Source organism: Prionailurus bengalensis, chromosome A3 (genome assembly GCF_016509475.1).
Source record: "Prionailurus bengalensis isolate Pbe53 chromosome A3, Fcat_Pben_1.1_paternal_pri, whole genome shotgun sequence".
In the NCBI taxonomy this organism is placed as follows: Eukaryota; Metazoa; Chordata; class Mammalia; order Carnivora; family Felidae; genus Prionailurus; species Prionailurus bengalensis.
In genome coordinates, this window is record NC_057354.1 from 54,276,950 (window position 1) to 54,296,150 (window position 19,201).

At 48.0% G+C, this 19,201-nt stretch overlaps 1 protein-coding gene across 2 annotated transcripts in view; it reads left to right on the forward strand.

Annotated features, from left to right (window-relative positions):
- The first annotated feature begins 937 nt into the window (after positions 1-937).
- The window catches only part of UXS1 (UDP-glucuronate decarboxylase 1), a 96,464-nt gene continuing 78,200 nt past the window's right edge, over positions 938-19,201 (forward strand). The window contains exon 1 of one of the 2 annotated variants that reach the window (XM_043603038.1): positions 938-1,208. In XM_043603038.1, the coding sequence (XP_043458973.1) occupies positions 1,115-1,208 (94 nt within the window). In that variant the 5' untranslated portion in view covers positions 938-1,114. The remainder of the gene's footprint in view (positions 1,209-19,201) is intronic. The other variant, XM_043603037.1, reaches the window with a different exon arrangement.

Sequence of the window (19,201 nt, forward strand, 5' to 3'; positions counted from 1 at the left end):
TGTGGCTGATCAGCACTTTTAGCCAGTACCCCAACATTTTCTGGGGTCTCACTTGACTAGGCATCACAGACCTATGTGTACCATCTTTTCTTTTCTACTGGGACCAGCTTTCTGTGGCTCCGATGACGAGCTTCTGGTGTCCATGTATCCTCTGACACACCTCCTTGTTTGCAGCAGGCATTCAATAAATGCCTACGGAATAAATACATTCAGCCACCACACACGCAATCGGTACACCACTGCAATTCACTTACACTTTACAGTATATGCACTCAACAAAAAGCTTGGAATGAAACACATGTGATGACACGTTTTTCTCTAGGCAGAGACAAAGCGCGGCTTCACCCTTTCCTTTTCCCGGTTTGTCCTAATTCTATATCACCAGCATTACGTTTTCACAATAATAACAAAATATTTTAAGAAGAAAGACATCCCAGTCGATCACAGCAGAGAAAAAAGGCATCGGGTTTTCACTTTAGCAATGTTTAGAGGATTAATAATTTTCGCTGCTGCTTCTAACGAAGTCAACACAACAGTCCACAGAATTAGTCAACTTTCTGAAAGAGGCGTTCAAAGAACTTCAAAGACATGGCCAAATTTAGCACAAATATTTCTTTTGATCGCCACATATGAATGCCCACAGCATGCCACCCCCTGGGCCGGGTTCGGAAACTGGCGACCGCGGTCCCGCCCTCGGGTCGGGGACGTACCTCTTCGGTACAGCGCGCCAGCAGCACTCCGGCAGGGGGAAAACACGCCGGTTTACGCATGCGCCGCGCCCGCCCCGCCTTCGGCTCGCGGCCACATTCTTCGAAAACTGAGCAGAGGCGCAATTGCGCCTGCGGGGAGAGCAGGCGGAGGGGCTGCGTGTTGGGAGGGCGAGGGAGGAGGCGGGGCGAGGGCGGAGTGGCGCATGCGCGGTGGCCCCGCCAGCAGGAAACCCGGCACGCGGGGGCGGGACCGCGCGGGCCGGAGGCAGGAGGCGGGGCTCTCCCCGGCCGCCGCCGCTGCCGCTGCTGCTGCCGCCGCCGCCGCCGCCGTCCCCGCCGCCGCGCATTGTGCAGCAGGCGGGCCCCCGCGCGGCAAGGGCCCTGGACCGGCGTGGCTCCCGGGTATGGTGAGCAAGGCGCTGTTGCGCCTCGTGTCTGCCGTCAACCGCAGGAGGATGAAGCTGCTGTTGGGCATCGCGCTGCTCGCCTACGTAGCCTGTGAGTTCGCGCCCGCGGCCGGCGGGGAGCCCCATTCATTCCCGGACGCCGCGGCAGCGGGGCCGGGGGTCGGGGGGCTGTGGGCAGGGTGGCCCTGCTGCCCGGTCTCCCGCCGCGTACCGGGCGGGACCTAAGCTCCCTGCTTTCACTCCTTTTCGGGGGCTGCGAGGACCCGTTTCCCCTTCTCCGCTCTTGCGGCAAAGCAGCTGGCCAACTTGGGCGCAAACCCTCGAGCGCTTAGGCCCCGGCGCGGAGACCTGGCGGTCCGGCGGAGGGTCCTTGCCCCGGAGCTCTGGGACTGCCGGGCCCGGCACGGCCGAGGCGCCAGCCGAGGCCCCAGCCCGGTGTCCCAGTCCCCCCGCCCCGACGCGTGGGACTCCCGTCCACGTCGTCCCGACAGCCGGCGAGGGTCCGGCAGGCGATTCCCGAGCGTGCCGCGCGGGGACACCCTGGGGACAGTCGTGGCCGCGCCGCCGTGTTGGTTAAGTAGGATAAAAATACTGTTGCCGTTGGCAGAGCCCCCGCTCCGACTGTTTGCTCCGCAGGAAAATTACTCAGCATTTAACTATTGGGGAGCCAAGTGTTGCTGATCCCCGCCGGCCCTCGGCCGCGCCCAGATGTCCAGGCGCGCAGGGTCCCCGGGGCGCGGCGGATCGGCCCAGTGGGGAGGCGCAGCTCCCGGAGACCCGGGGCGGTGCTTTGCTATGTAAGGTCCTCGTGTCTATCCTGACTCCCGGCCTCTGCCTGAGACCGGGCAGGAGGAGCACTTCGCAGGCAGGTGGTGGACCCTGTGTTTTCTAAGAGGCAGAAACCCTTCCCCCCCCCTTTTATGTTAAGATCTTGTCGATGAGCATATATTATAATTGTTGCTATTAATACTTTACCAAAGACCACAGTTGGACTAGAAATAGCTTACAGTGTAAGCTCCTTTTGAATCCTAGTCACCGCACAGACATGCTCTTAAATAAAACAACCTGCTAACTGGTTGAATTACCAAGATCTGGTTCCCGAGATGAGAGGGGACTTGGGAAAGTGACTTCAGTTGAGCTCTAGGAGGACATGTGTTATTAAGACCCAGATTGTCCAGCATAGCCCAGCTGTTCCAGGAGGTGGAGCAGAGAAACCTCAAGCAGGGCTTTTGGATCCTAGGCAGAGTTTCATGCCGGGTTGGGTGTTAGATGGGAGTAGTTTGAAAGGGAGAAAGAGCTCTTAAGTGAATGTGGTCAATCTTGAGCAAGAAAGCTGAGACCCAGGGGAAAGATCACTTAAAATTGCATAATTATTGTTATGAAATAATAATAGCACCTAAATTTGCTGAGTGTTTACATATGTGTGCAGGCATGAGTCTCATTGGCTTATTTAATTATCTCAACAATCTTGGGAAATACTATGGTCATTCCCATTTTAGAGGTGGGAAAATTTAGACCAAGAGGAATTAGGAACATTTATGGATGATTACAGATGACAAGCTATAGAGAGCCAAGTTTTGAACCTAGAAAGGCCAGGGAGCTGGGGGTAGAACCCAGGTCTGCAGACGGTTCAGTGTTGACCTAGGTTGGACAGAGGTGTTTAGAATTAAATTTTTTTTGATGTTTTATTTTTGAGAGAGAGACAGAATGTGAGTGGGGGAGGGGCAGAGAGAGAAGGAGAGACAGAATCTGAAGCAGGGTCCAGGCTCTGAGCTGGAGCTGTCAGCACAGAGCCCCATGCAGGGCTCGACCTCATGAACCATTAGATCATGACCTGAGCTGAAGTCAGACGCTCAACCAACTGAGGCACCCAGGTGCTCCATCGTGATTAGAATTAATAAAGGGAGATTTAGGGAGCCCTGGGAAGTTTTTCAGCATTCATTCAACCAGGAAATCCTGCCAAGTCTTTTCCCTTGTCTGTTACTGTGAATGGTGCTGGGGGACACTGAGGAAGTGCCATCTTGGTGCCTAGAGCAGTGGTTCTCAAACTGGGGAGTATATCAGAATCACCTGGAGGGTTTTCAAAACACAGATTTTTGCCTCCCACCTCAGGGTTTTGATTGAGTAGGTCTGGGTTGTGTATTTGTAATAGCATCACCTGGGAAGTTGTTGCTATGGTCAGGGGACCACTGGTCTAGAAGGTAAGGTGGCCAAGAATGAGATAACCACCTCGATGAGGGCTGAATTACAAACTGGTATAAAGGAAAGGAATGCATGAGAGATCATGCATGGGACTCCTGAATTAGGGTGATCAGGGACATTTGTTTCTGTGAGAATTGAGGCTTGAGCTGAGAATTGAATGATGTGTAGAATAGGGAGGCTTAGGGGGGAATGTGTTCCAGGAGGACCAGCATGTGCAGAGGTCCTGTGGCAGCCAAGGGCTGTAGGAATGCAAAGAAAGATAGTGTTTTTGGAGTGTGAAAATGGTACAGTGATGAGGCTGACCAGACAGGGGCCAAGAGCTGGCCGGCTTGGGAGAGGCCTGGTGCCAGCTTATAAAATCTGATTTTAGTTATGAGGGGCTCAAGAACAGGGTGGAGCAGTGTTTCTAATGAGCAGGGATGGTACATCTGAGACACTGCCGGAAAAACGTTACGGGGCTCCTGATAGGTGGTGTCCAAGGATACTGAGAATGTAAGTCAGCAGGGAGTCTTACCGACAGTCTTGCCCTCCCTGTTAAGAGTGAAATCTCTTTGAAAAAACTGTCCATACTCCCACTTAACACAGCCTCACAGCTAGCCAGTTCCCTTTCTGGAAGTGCACTGTCTGCTCCTCTCTCAAGTTCTGCCAGTCTTTCTCATTGCACTTGGATCTTTCTCAAAGGGCTGTTTTTTTTGCCTACTTGGGCCGGAGTCTCCCTTCGTGCATCTGAACTCTTCTGGACCATGCCTAGGGGAGTCAGCCCATGACACCTTGCACTGCACTAAAGGTCTTTCCCATGCGTGTGTTTTCTTCTCAGTAAAATTCCCAGTCCTTGAGAACAGGGCTTCTATCTTCAGTGTTTCAGCCCATGGAGTACTGAAGAGCTCAGAGGTCTGATTGAAAATCTTGCCAACGTACTAGGTAGGTAGCTCCCCAGGTAGAGGCTCAGCTGGAATTACCTTTAGTGTTTCTTTAACATGCACGTAGTTTGAAAAGTCAAATAGAGTCTTCAGGGTTTGTTAGGCAAAACAGAGTCCCTGCCACTATTTTCCCCTGCCGGGAGGCAAGCACTTCCCTTAGCTGATTGTTTTTGGTGTTTATCTTTGTGCCATAGAATCATATGCTTGTTGATTTTTCATTTGTAGGTATTACCTAGTGACTTTATCCTTTGCAAGATGATTATTTTCTTACCTCCCTGCTTCCCCTGTGTTCACCATCCCGCATGTAGATGTGGTGTAATTTTGAGATCAGCATTTAGTGTATATGTATATGACTAAATGCTGTTCTTCTTGTTAGTGAGCTGTGTTGTGCATGACTTTTGTTTTCGCTGGAGCTAATAAATGGCTTTTTCTTTTTCTTTCTTTCTTTTTTTTTCCCCCTCTCTGTCTACTATTTCTGATTCAATTCCACATGTTTTGTCAGTTGCCCTAAGATGTTCAGAAGCATCAGGACCTCTTGATGGGGCACCTTCCTGAAGAATGGCCCCCACAGCCTTCAGACCTGCTCTGCCCATTACAGATGTCTTATTCCCTGACTTCCTCTTGCTTACTTCACACTTATTTCACTTGAATGTGCATTGGAGGAGAATTTTGAGACATGTAATAAATGTCTTCATGTTTAATTGGTAGATTGATGATGTAGAATTCTAGACGAAGATTCCTTCAGAACTCTTCAGGGATTATTGCATTACTTTACTCTTCAGGGATTATTGCATTACTTTCTGGCTTCTACCGTAGACCAGTTGTGTCAGGTCAGTGCCTTTTGTGGGGCTTGTGTTTTCTTTCTGGAAGGTGTCAGGATCTTCTTTTTGCTCACAAGGGTCATTGTAGACCACACGTTTCCAGCTCTCTGCTGCCTGGCCTTTCCTCTCTCCCAGAGCTTGGTGGCCTCATGCAGTCAGCCTGCCCAGGAGCCGAGGGGGTGCCCTGCTTCAGTTCTGGGCCCAGCGATTAGTTGTAAACATGTTTCCTCCCCTCTGGGTTGATAACTGACATCATTCAAGGTGATGGTGCTCAGTGAAGAGCCTACCCCCACCCTCCTACCCCCACCCCTTCCTTAGAGTGACACAAACTTGAATAATACACCTTCGTTTTTAAGCCTCATAGGGTCTGGGCTCGCTCATTGCTGCAGCTCAGCAGAGCCTGCCCTGACGCACCTATCCCCTGATGTGGGAGGTGCACATAGCACCTGTGCCCCATGCACTGGGTCCTCTGTGTCCTTGCAACCCAAGAAACTCTTACTTTTCAGTTCTGGGATTTTCTTAAATTATTCTTTGTTTCACCTCCTCATTCTCTGTTTTCTGTCTCTGAATCTTATGCTGATGTAGTATTACCTGCTCTAGTCCTTTTATTTCCTATTGTCTCCCCTTAAAAAAATTTTTTTTTAAGTTTACTTATTTCGAGAGAGAGAGAGTACAAGTGGAGGAGGGTCAGAGAGAGAGGGAGAGAGAGAATCCCAAGCAGGCTCTGCATTGACAGTGCAGAGCCTGATACAGGGCTGCAACTCACGAACTGTGAGATCATGACTGAAACCAAGAGTCGGATACTTAACCAACTGAGCCACCCAGGCGGCCTGTCCACTCTTTAAAAGTTTTGCTCTACTTTCTAGAAACTTCTGCTTTATATATTTAAAAAAATTTTTTTTGAATATTTATTTTTGAGAGAGCGAACATGAGTGGGGGAAGGGCAGAGAGAGGGAGACACAGGATCCAAAGCAGACTCCAGGCTCCAAGCTGTCAGCACAGACACAGCGCTCCAACTCACTGACGATGAGATCATGACCTGAGCCACGGTTGGTTGCTTAATCGACTGAGCCACCCAGGTGCCCCTACTTTACATTTTAAAGCTTCTAATGATTTTTTTAAAAATTTATTTTTGCTATCATTTTTCATTAATATGAGTTCTTTTTTCTCTGGATTAAAAAAAAACAGAAACAAACGAAAGCAGTGGCCTTTATTTCATGGCTGTATTCTTTTCATGGTAGTTTTGTTTATTTTTCATTCTCACTAAAGAATCTCTTCCCTCCTGGTCCCTTCCCACTTTTCTTCTTGGAGGCTTTCGTTGGCCTTCTGATGGCCCTAGGTTGTCCACTCCTACTTGAGAGAGTGCTGTAGGTCTGTCCTCTGAGCCCTGGTGCCCAGGCTCTGCCAGCTGTCTGCTGGATGAGGAAGCCTGGCTGCCCACATCCTGGAGCCCCCGTGGGGACAGGACTTCAGGTCTGAGCGGTACCGTGATCATCGTCCCAGGTGGACCTGGGGCTCCCCAGTCTGAGACCCCCTTCCAGAGAATGGACTGCCCATCTGCTGCTGGGCGGGGAGTACAGCTGCCAGTCATGCTGCTGTTTGCACACATTTGAAAGCCAGAACCCCTGTCTCGGTCGACTTGTCACCCCATTTCCAGAGGCACAAGGCAAGACCATTCCTGACTCTGCCGGGTGCGGCTCGGCCTCCCCACTGTCTGTCCCAGGTGTTCTCTTGACTTTGCCTCATCCTCCTCATGCCTTCTAGCTGCATTGTGTTCCCCTTCTCCCACCCCCCCAGGCCCAGACCTTAAACAAGAATGAAAAAGAAGTCTCCTTTCTGCTGTAGTGATTTCAGGAGCCATTACTTTCACCCTCAGCTCTTGAAAGCTAGAGTTGTGATACCCTGTCATCCTCATTTAAGTTTTGGCATATCAGGGATCTTGTGGTAATGACACTGCAGCCATGGCACCCTTCAGTCCTGTCGCTTGCACCCCACTGAAGAGAAATGCTACGAAATGAAACACTGAAAACCATTTAAAAGCGCGGTTTATGTGTGTTTGCTTTGCATTTATGGAAACAGACTGCAAACTTGTCGGATTCGGGCTTTCGTTAGAACAGCTTTGCCCTTAATCTGATCAGCCCCCTTGTGACTAGGGACTGTCCCTCGAATTCATTCGGTAAACATCCACCGGCCTGCTGCCAGGGAGACACAGGGAGTTAGACAGCATCCTGATGCCAGCTGCCTCCAGGGAGGAAAGGGGGGGAAAAGACAAAGCAAATAGTACAGGTGCTGGTTCCAGACTTACCTGAGCATGAGGATCAGCCAGCACTTGTGAAGTGCAGGTTCCCAGGATCCTTGAGACCCTGGGAATCCATTCCTTGGGGGTTGGGAGGGGCACCTCAAAGTTGTTTTGAGCCCTCAGCATTTTAGTTTAATAATTTACACACCTGTTTTCTCTTATTCCTAATGAAAGACTAATTCAGCAAACAGGCAAATACTCCTCTGCCTAGATTTACCAGCTGTTCTTTGTTTCCACATTTGTTCTTTTTCTCTCTTTTAACGTGTACATCTTTGTGTTGAAATATTTGAAAGTTACCCCACCTTTAAATACTTTCACGTAGATCTCCTAGGACTAAAGGCATCTTCTGTATAATGTCATCACCATTACACGCTCTAAAAATTAACATAAATAATACTGTCTAGTGGACAGTCCATGTTTGAGTTTCCCCCAGTTGTACCATCAATGTCTTTGATAGCCTTTAAAAAAAAATTTTAATGTTTATTCATTTTTGATGGGGGGAGGCAGAGAGAGAGGGAGACACAGAATCGGAAGCAGGCTCCAGGCTCTGAGCTGTCAGCACAGAGCCCAATGTGGGCCTCGAACTCACGAACCATGAGGTCATGACCTGAGCTGAAGTCGGATGCTTAACAGACTGAGCCACCCAGGTGCTCCCCACCCTCCCCCACCTTTTTTTTTTTTTTAAACTCTAGGATCAATTAAGGTTTATATGTTGCATTTGGCTGTTACGTCTCTAATTTTTTTTTTTTTTTAATAACATGTACCTTTAAAAAAAAGCCCAGGCCAGTTGTCCTGTAAAACATCTCACATTCTGCGATGTGATTTGTCTGATTGCTTCCTTATAATTAAAGTCAGCTGAACATTTTTATAATCGTGCTTGATGATTTGCCTTCTATCAGGGTTGCCCCACTGTTGATGACACGTTTGATGCCTGGAAGAGTTGGCCATCGCCGCACTTCATATTAAAGGTGCAAGGTGCCTTTTCCTGGTACAAAGTCCCAGAGGTGGTTCTCAGAGACGGAGTGGCTTCTCGTCCAGCGAGTGCATTCAGTGCCCATTGGCAGTCCTCGCCTAGATCAGTTTTCACACTGGGAAATCCAAAATGCTGCTTTTCTTGAGTTTATTTTTATTTTATTTTTTAATGTTTATTTATTTTTGAGAGAGAGAGATAGAGAGAGCGCACGCGCGCAAGCGGGGGTGGGGCACAGAAAGAGAGACATACACAGAATCTGAAGCAGGCTCCAGGCTCCGAGCAGGAGCCTGATGTGAGGCTCGACGCAAGGCTCTAATCCACGAACCGTTAGATCTGACCTGAGCCAGAGTCGGATGCTTAACTGACTGAGCCACCCAGGCGCCCCTGCTTTTCTTGAGTTTATTAACTTGCATTCTTCTGAAAAGAACTTGCCTCCCTCTATCTTCTCTCACTTTCTGTAGTAATTTCCTGTGCCTGTTGTAATGTTGCCACAAACAAGGTGGTTTTCAAACAAGAGAAATTTATTCTCTTACCGTTCAGAGGCCAGACGTCTGAAATCGAGGTGCTGACAAGGCTCCTCTCCCTCCGAAGTCTCCGTTGAGGCTCCAGATGTTTTGGCGTGTGGATGCATCCCTCCCATCTTCCTCTGTGGGTGGTCACGTTGCCGCCTCTTGCTGTCACATCTCCCCTGGGTCCCCTATGAGGACACATGGTGCTGGATTTAGGGCCCAACTGAATAATCTAGGGTCATCTTTTGGTCTCAAGATCCTTAATTACACCTGCAAAGCATCCTTTTCCAAGTAAGGTCATAGTCAAGGTTCTAGGGATTAGAATGTGGACATATTTTGGGGGGTCACCAATCAGTTCACCGCTCCTGTTTAAAAAAAATACCACTGTGGACTCAGAGTCTTTGAGCACTACCTTGATCTCCAGATGTTCTGGGCTCATCTTTCCCTGCCCCAGTCCTGGAATTAGCCATTTCTCCAAGGATCCCTGCTTTCTCTCACTGGAGAATGTGGTTTAGGAATCAGAGCCTGGGCCTTGGTTGTGCACATTGCCATTGAGGTGTCCTTGCTCCCAGGGCTTGTAGGGAACGGAGCCGGGAAGCATGCACACTTTATCTTCTTTACCTTCCCCCATTCCATATTGCTGTCTCCTTTTTCCCACTGTGAAAATCTCATTTCTAGCATCAGTAAAAAAGTCATCAGCTCTCTACTACCATACAGACAGAACAGTTTCAGAATTGCTACGTCAGTACCACTACCAGTAACAAACTTGGCGAAATTCAGGATTTCTTTGGAGTTCTTTTTGTCCTCAGAATATGTCCTACTGAGGATGTGCAGTTAGAGTATTGTGTTCAGAAGCTACTTGTGATCATTGTTTTTTAAATGCTGAAACAAGTTAGGGTCATGCTTTGGTTTGCGACCAACTTTCTTCTTTTTACTAAAGTGTTTCAGCCATGTACATGGTTCTGAGTCGAACTACATGAAACATTGGATGATTTGGGGGCAATCTCAAGCCTTCTGCACACTTCTGGTTTGTTTTACCTGTCTTATTACAAACGTCAGCGTTTAGTCCACGTGTATGCATGCCCTTGCTATCCGTTTTTACTGAGCGGGTAGCATCCTGTGTAGACTGTTTGCCTCCCTTTCCTGGAGAGCGAGGGCTCCGTGTGGGGGCACACAGCCGCCCCCTGTGCTGTTGTGCAGCTGCGTAGTACTCCTGTGTGCACGCACCAGTCTCCTATGGAAGGCGTTTATTTCCAAAATGCCGCTGTCGCATAGACATGTGTGCATGCTGTCACCAGGGGTTGTGAGCAGCCGTCTCCTCTCAGCCTCCCCAGCCGAGGCTGCTGGCAAACGTTTGACTTGTCACCAGCCTGAAAATGGCATCTCCTTGTTTTAATTTGCATTTCTTTTATTGTGTCATGAAGCTGGTTTTGAAATGTTTAAGGACTATTTATATATATATGTGTATATATATATATATATATTTATTTCTGAGAACTGTTTATGGGTTTGCTCATTTTTCTGTTGAGTTGTTGGTTCTCTTTTGCACTTATTTATTTATGTAGGCTTCACACCCAACATGGGGCTTGAACTCATGACCCTGAGATCAAGAGTCTCATCCTCCCCCGACTGAGCCAGCCAGGCATCCTTCTTTTCCACTGATCTCTCAAGATCTCTCTCTATATATGTTAACTGTCCTCTGTGAAGTGAATGGCGACTATTTTCTCATGCCTGGTGTGGTAGGGAGGAAAGTATATTTGGTCTTTGTCTCCTATTCTTGGCACAAAGCGCCTAAAACCCTTGGGATTTCCTGAGCGATGGGAGTGTCTTGTTATTCATGAGAGCCTCTCTTTGATCACACCTGAGTTGATGCCAACGAGGTGACTTAGGGTGGTCCCTAGGTAGCCATGGTGGGCCAGTCATGAGAAGGACCGGCCATGTGCTTAGAGGGTTGGCACTCCGGCCCCACCCAGCGTCCTCCAGGAAGAGAATGGGGTGCTGGAGATAGAGCGCTACAAAAACTTGAACAGTGGGATTTGTTGAACTCCCCGGTTGTTGAATGCAAGGAGGTACTGGAAGGCTGTGGGAGCTCCAGTCCCGTCACCCTGCCTTGCCGTGTACATCTGTTTCACGTGGCTGTTTCTGGGTTGTATCCTTTATAATGAACCAGTGCATGTAAGTAAACTGTTTTCCTGAATTCTGGGAGCCATTCTAGCAAATGATCAAACCCAGGTATGGGGTCATAGGAGCCCTTGCTTTATAGCCACTTCATCAGGATAGGGACATGTGATTGCCATCTGAAGTGGGGGCAGTCTTGTGGGATTGAGACCCTAACTGGGGTCTGTCTTAATTCTAGATTGTTAGTGTCAGAATGAATTGGAATTGTTGGACACCCATACAGTTAGTGTCCAGAGAGTTGGAGAATAGGTTGTTAGTGTGGAGGAAAAAAAATCCACACATTTGGTGTCAGAGGTGTTCTGACGGCAGAAACAGATTGGACCTGGGAATCTTTGTTTCCAACCGTTCTATTTTCCCTACATTGTTCTTAAGAAACTGGCCAAGGTATTCCTTGAGAGAAATGAGACCAGGGACTATGAAGGAATGGAGATGCCCTCAAGGCCCAGGGGCTGCTACTTAGAGGAGGGATAAGATTTGGACGGTAGGGTTGAAGGCAAAGATGCCAGCATGACCATGGCGTTGGAGGAGATAGGGTGCAAGGAGCAGGAGTCCTTCAGGCCCTTAAAGGCAGCATTTGAAGTCTGTCCCCAGCATAATCTTTATTCAGTGAGACGAGTTAACATTTGATCAAAATTCATACGGCGCAAGAAGATAAGAGATTTTGGTGAACATACCCTGAATTTTCAAGCATTAGGGCAGGGTCACGTGGAATCAGTTTTGCGTTTGGGGGCAGCCTGTCTAGCTGGGATGTCGCAGTCTGCCGTGTGCGTCCCGGACCTTGTGTAGATGTGCTGGTGGGTTGTAGGCCTGCTGTGTGGTACTGCTGTGTAAGCCAGGAAACCCAGAGCGTGGTTGTTGTGATGTCGAAGAGCTTTGACGAATGGATGTTTAACAGGCAGGGCCTGTTACCAGATTCTCCATGTGCCTTGAATCCACATTAATGCCTGCTTCACTTTTTCCCCCCCTTGCTGTATGTTCTACAGATGTCTTGGGTCTTAGGAGTTCCTGAAAGATCCATGTGGGAGGAGTGATTCCTCTCACAGAGAAGGGTAGTTTCACTTGCTCTTGTTAGGCTCATAGTTTGGCTTGGAGACAGTCACCTAACCCTGTTGTTCCATTTTTATGCACTTATAAAATTGGAATGCTATGTTCTCTTACTACCTTGCCGGTAGTAGTACTTTTTAATATTTATTTATTTTTGAGAGAGACAGAGACAAAGCTTGAGCGGGGGAGGGGCAGAGAGAGAGGGAGGCACAGAATCCAAAGCAGGCTCCAGGCTCTGAGCTGTCAGCGCAAAGCCCGACGCGGGGCTCGAACTCACGAGCTGCGAGATCATGACCTGAGCAGAAGTCTGATGCTCAACCGATCGAGCCACCCAGACGCCCCAGGTAGTAGTACTTTTTAAAAGTTAGGGTTGAGCCCTAACTTTTAAAGAAATTCTTTAAAGAGATGATAGCTTCAGTTGATGAGCCACCTGGGAGAAAAGATGTCTCCAGGTGTACGTGTGAGAAAGTGACCTGTGGGGAGGGACTGTCCTTGCTCAGGAAGGGCAGTGACAGCGGGCAAGTGGGTGCTCCCCAGGGGGTGGACTGAGGAACCCCTTTGAAGAGCAAGGGTGAACATCAAGTTAATCCATTAGTTTCTTTGAGTTTCTGGTTAAGCTTTCTATGTTTCTAACCAAAATAAGTTACGTGCTGTAAAGTATCAGTAGCAAACGCTTGGACTGCTTTATCATAGTCTTTTTCAGAAAGGGTCTGAACGTCTTGGAAAGTGAAAACAATTTTGTTAGCGTGGTGAGACCTTGGAATTTTATTGTTAGTATCTTTGAACATTTTTATAGTTTTTCTGAAAACAGACATGCTGTTTCTAATTTAGAATTCTGTTGACATATGTAATGTAAGTGATCTGAGTTTCGTTTATTTATTTTGAAAGATGTGAGCAGACGGCCATGTTATACCAGCAACAGAAGACTGAGGGTTAGGATGGCTCCATTGGAGTCAAATGAAAGAATCCCATTAATCTGACACTGTCAGGGGCAGTGACAATCCTTGGAAAATGGTTACTAGCTGTGAATGATAAGGGCCACGAACAGTGGTTCTCCACATAAGGATCTTAGGTCTGTTCTTCCTTTTAGTTTTTTTGTTTTGTTTTGTTTTTGGATAGAATCTTATTCTAATTCCTTGATCTCCTTATTCCCAGTGCATCTTAATTATTTAAAAGACATAATTCTTGTCCCAGGCTCTCAAAGTAATGAAAGCCCCCCCCTCCCCTTCCTGCTCCCACCCCTGGTGCACATGCTATAATGCAGCATGAGGAGTGGCCTGCTTTGATAATGCTACTGTCTGGCAGGGAGGCGGGGATAATCTCCCCATTTTATAGATGGGGAAAATGAGACATAGGGTGATTATATGACCTGCCCCGGCACTTAGCCTGATACTCCATCATGGTGTAGAGGGACCTGAAGGAACCCCATTTCTTAGCTTCAGTGTAGACTTTTACAGACACTTGTGCTGAAACAATGTTTTACTCTGAAGCAGCCCCAGTGGGGTGCCTACAAGGCGGAGGGGCCAGGAGGTTTTGTAGAGGACCCTACGCCTGGGCATTGGTCCTTGCTGGTGGGTGATCGGCTGGCTTCTGGTCCTCCGTTTGGCCCTGCAGTGGGAGCACCCCCTCTTCTTTGCGACTGTAACCTGGCTGATGAGCATTGTGGGTCCAGGTGGCTGCTGGGCAGCTGGTCTGCGTTGAAGCCCATGCAGCTTGGGTGGTTGGAAGGCCTGTTCCTCTGTCCCAGCAGCAGCGTCCTGTCCAGGACAGGGTGCTGAGTTTGTAGGGCCCGCAGCCCTTCTGAGCCAGAGTGGCAGGTCTTGTACCTGCATCTGCCTGGCTCACCTACCCTGTCCCCCACCACTGAGCACCGGGACCTTCCTGAGGCCTCTAAGGCACCTGCCCACCTCACGCCTTGGGCTCCAACACCCTTGCCCCCGTCTGCCTATCCATTCTTCCCCTCCCCCCTTCCACACTCCCACCTCCCCTTTCTCACACACCCACCTCACCTACAGTCCCTGCTACTCCCTGCACTGCCCACTCCCTTCTGCTTCCTCTCTCCCTCTCCATCTCCCCCTTCCTCATTCCCCACCTGTCCCCTCACCCCTTCTCCCACCCTCCTCCCCAGTCGCCCACCCAGTCTGTCCTGTCCTACTCATGTCTCTTTCCCTCTCTCCCAGCTCTCACCCCCAGCCCCACACAGACACCCCCGCCACACTCACCCCCTCATCTGGCTTCTCCCATATACCTCTTTCCTCATGTTAGTCAAGGGCTTTCCTCATGTTCTCCGGGGCTGTGCTATTCCTGACTAACGCTGTGGGTAGAAGGCTGGCATTTTCCAGGCCTGTTCGGGTGACCTATGGACACAGCCATTCCATGGGCTTCTGTCCCTGTGGATGGCCACCTACCAGTGGGGAATCATTGCATTGGTCATGGGCGTGGCACACGTGGCTGTGGTCTAGATGTGGTCTAGATGACTCCAGTGGGCACCGTGGTCTGAAATGTCTCTCCTGAGTCCCTCCCGCACCTTCTTTCCTTCTCCACCTCTTCAAATACAAAATGAAAAGGCCAACTTAAAACCATCCTCAAGGGGCGTCAGGGTGGCTCGGTCGCTTAGGCGTCAGACGCTTGGTCTCTGCTCAGGTCGTGATCTCACGGTTTGTGAGATCGAGCCCCAGAGCCCCGAGTTGGTCTCTGTGCTGACAGCGTGAGGCCTGCTTGGGATTCTCTGCCCCTGCCCTCTGCCCCCAACCTAAATAAATAAACAAATAAGAGTAGATAATTCGTAAATAGGAAAATAATGTACTTTACTCAGTGTGGAAAAACAGAATGAAGTACAATGATAAAATCAGTCTTTCAAATTTGAGAATAGTAAAATGTCTTCCCACATACAGGTAGTGAGTGATGCCTCTTCATTTTCAATGAGATCTTTCTTTTGGCCCTCAGTAAAGTTTTATAATTTTTTTCATGTAGGTTTTATTTTTGTGGAATTTATGTCTATCAAGTTTCTCTTTAGTATTTTACATAAAGATCCAGTAGCACACATATTATTGACAGCAACTTTAAAAACAAACAAACAAACAAACATGTTTATTTATTTTGAGAGAGAGCACGCATGAGCCAGGAAGGAGCAGAGAGAGAGAGAGAGAGAGAGAGAGAGAGAGAGAGAGAGGGAGAGAATCCCAAGCAGGCTCCGTGCTATCAGCACAGAGTCCAACATGGGGCTTGAACCCACAAACCGTGAGATCTTGACCTGAGCCGAAACTGAGTTGAATGCTTAACTGACTGAGCTACCCAGGTGCCTCAACATACCAACTTTTTTTTTTTTTAATGTTTATTTTTGAGAGAGAGACAGAGCACTAGTGGGGGAGGGGCAGAGAGGGAGGGAGACACAGAATTTGAAGCAGGCTCCAGGCTCTAAGCTGTCAGCACAGAGCCCCATGCGGGGCTTGAACTCACGAACTGTGAGATCATGACCTTGAGCCAAAGTCGGATGCTTAACCTACTGAGCCACCCAGGCACCCCTCGACACAGCAACTTTTAACAGCAAGCTGCAGAATTTCCCCCAAAGTTATATTCCATTTTTAAAAAGTTTCTCCTTCATGCTTTGTACTGATCCTTACATATACACATTTTCTTTTTCCATCTTGTTCTTAATCATAGTGTTCTACTTTCTAAAAACGGTTACTACACCTTTATGTGTTCTGTCATAGTTTCACATTCTGGGTTTGGTCACATGAAGGCTCCTTCCTCCATCTGGAAGGTGTGGTGAAGAGTCTGAACTGTCCTTTCCTTCCTACCTACTTAAAACAAAACAAAACAAAACAAACCTTTTCTTCCGGCTCTCTTTGCCTTCGGCAATCTAAAAATAGATCCAACCAAGCTTACTATCAGACCTAATCAGTGATGCTCATTGGAAGTTAGTTGAAAAGGAAGCCGAGCTGTTGCTTGTTAGTTTTCAGCAGATTCATCATTTACTTGGGCAGCAAATGTTTATTGAGTGGCCTGCTCTGTGCTAGGGTCTGGAAATGCAGGCTTTCTATGGACTTCTGTTCCCACGGGGTAGTAATTGATCACAGGGCAAGAACTCTGGGTCATTTTCAGGGTGAATCCTGAGAAGTGAGGTCTGCGATTGTGATTTAGGCTTTGTGATCTGTTACAGGGATGGTAAAGGCATGCTTTCATCTCTCCTGCCCATAGCAGTGATGCTGGGCTGGACTGAGAAGGATTCACCCTTTGTTGCTCTCCTTTTTCTTTAGTTAATCTGTTTCTTCTTTTTGTCAGAAAACTAAGGAGATGCCTTTATTTGGTAGCCTTAGGGGAAGATTGAAGAATCCAAGTGCATGTTTGCTTTCTGGGGTGGTCTGGCATTTTTCTATCTTATTCGCACCTGTGTCTCCAGATTTTATATTACTGTCTTGTGCAGATTAAGCAGTTTTTGAATGTTTACTTAATTGAATGTAATACCATGCAGTAGAACCTTGAGAATATGTTTGAGTGGAACGAGTTTACAAATTTATTGCCTCCTTTCCTGAAGAGGCAGTAGTGGTTTTCTCAGGTGAAGATTTGGGAACAGAATGTATTTTAATTCCAGCTGTAAGAAATAGACACATAGTTGTTACAAGTATCATGGTAAATACCATGTTATCTTTCTGTTGATAGGTTGTTGCCTCTGAGTACCCAGCTGAATTGAACCTGGAGGAAAGAAAGGTTTTCAGTGGTTAAGGGTAACTTACCGTTTGGATAGTAAGGTGCAGAGGGCATTGGTATGTGTCTTTGGGGGTCTATTTTTAATTCATAATTTTAACATCCTAAAAGTGTGGAAGCACTTGGAAGATCCTCTCCCTGCTCCTCCCCCTTCTAGCTAACCCTGTTTCCCTTCCTGTCTGTTACTTGTTGACAATTTAGATGTGTGTATGAATCACCTAGATAGTTTCCTGTGCATTATGTGTTCATAAAATATATTTAGGTGTTTTTGAAGTGTAAATGTTTTTATACTATGGATTTTCTGTGATTTGCTTTTGTATTTAATATATGGAAAAAATCTTTTAACACAGATTTCATTCAAAAATTTAAATGGTTGCCTAGATCTCAGTGATAGATGTATGTATCATAGGCTGTCCTCATTTAAAGGAAGGTTTTGCATGGCTGAAGTTTTCAATGGGAGAGTTCTTTCCTTTCAAACTCTTGTTCTTACAGCTTTCTTGAATAAGACTGACACCTGTTACAGATAACTCAATATTTGGAATTTTAAAGCTTTATTTTTTTTAAATGTTTTTATTTATTTTTGAGAGAGAGAAAGAGACACAGTGCTAGTGAGGGATGGGCAGAGAGAGAGGGAGACACAGAATCTGAAACAGGTTCCAGGCCAGAGCCCAACACAGAGCTCCAACTCACCAAGTGTGAGATCATGACCTAAGCCGAAGTTGGACGCTCAACCGACTGAGCCACCCAGGCGCCCCTTAAAGCTTTACTTTATTTTTTTATTTTTTATTAAAAAAAAATTTTTTTTTTCAACGTTTATTTATTTTTGGGACAGAGAGAGACAGAGCATGAACGGGGGAGGGGCAGAGAGAGAGGGAGACACAGAATCGGAAACAGGCTCCAGGCTCTGAGCCATCAGCCCAGAGCCCGACGCGGGGCTCGAACTCCCGGACCGCGAGATCGTGACCTGGCTGAAGTCGGACGCTTAACCGACTGTGCCACTCAGGCGCCCCTAAAGCTTTACTTTAAAGACTGTCTTGGGTTTTCAAGGTCAGTGTGTGGAAGTTCGATTATAATTTTCATTCTGCTACATTGTTTATGTCGCAGAGTGATAGGATGGACAGGACAGGGGCCTTGACCTCGGTGACCTTGGTGAGGAGGTAGAGACAGAAGCAGGCATAAAGCTCTGCAGTGGTACCAAGAAAGGGTCAGAGAGGGCATCTGAGGGATGGTAAGGCCCACATAGGGCTTAGAAAGATGACAGAAGAGAGTCACCTGACCCAGAGAAGTGGAGGGTTGGGAGGGCCTCTGTGAAAAGGGAAGAACAGGGCCAGGATTTGAAGTCAGCGCAAGCACAGTGCACTCAGACATCAAGGTTCAGTGTTACTGTGCCGGGGGAGAGCGTGAAAGGGCAGTGAGTAAAGCTGGAGGGGGCTGCAGAAGAGTCCCTCAGGTGTCCTGCCCAGGAGGACAGGCAGAGAGAACCCAGGGATTGGCTTGCATTTGGTGAGGGCACTCCTGGGCATGGGGGAACCAAAGGGAGGAAGCAATAACCCCTTTAGGGAGAAAGTCAAATGCTGTGATTATGTCAGGACTTGGCTGTGCAGTGAATGTAACACAGAGGCTCTGTCCCTAAGTGTGCTGGGTCAAGCTCATAGCGACCCATTCCTAAACAAACTTTATCTTAACAACTTGGTTTCTATCAGAGACGTCAGACCATCTATAAGGCACTGATTATTTCCTAAGTGGGAAGTGGAAATATGATGTAAGAATCCCTAAGACATTCGGTGGGGTAGGAAGCCTAGGGAGGTTTGAGTATGTTCGGAACCGTGCTGGCCTATTCACGACAGGTGGAGGAGTGGAGACCAGGATACTGGGGATGAGCCGTGCATCCTGCGTGGCTGGCATTAGGGTGGGGGAGGGTGTGCGCTGTGGAACCCTCCTTCACATGGTGGGCGGCAGTGAAAAATTCTGGAACTTTTCTAAAGTATGTTTGTTTACTTTGAGAGAGAGATCAGGGGTGGGGCAGAGAGAAAGAGAGAATCTCAAGCAGGCTCTACTCTACTCGCATGGAGCTTAACGTGGGGCTCGAACTCGCGAATGTCAAGATCATGACCTGAGCTGAAATCAGTAATTGGGCACTTAACTGACTGAGCCACCCAGGTGCCCCGAAATTCTGGAACATCTATGTGCGTGTGTGTGTATGAACTTCTTTTTCATCCTTTACAGTGTGCATGTACATATATAGGGAGCGCATGCTCAGGACTTCTTTTTTTTTTTAATGTTTATTTATTTTTGAGAGAGACAGCAAGCACAGGGGAGGGACAGAGAGAGGGAGACACAGAATCCGAAGCAGGCTCCAGGCTCCGAGCTGTCAGCACAGAGCCCAATGCACGGCTCGAACTCGTGAACCGTGAGATTGTCACCTGAGCTG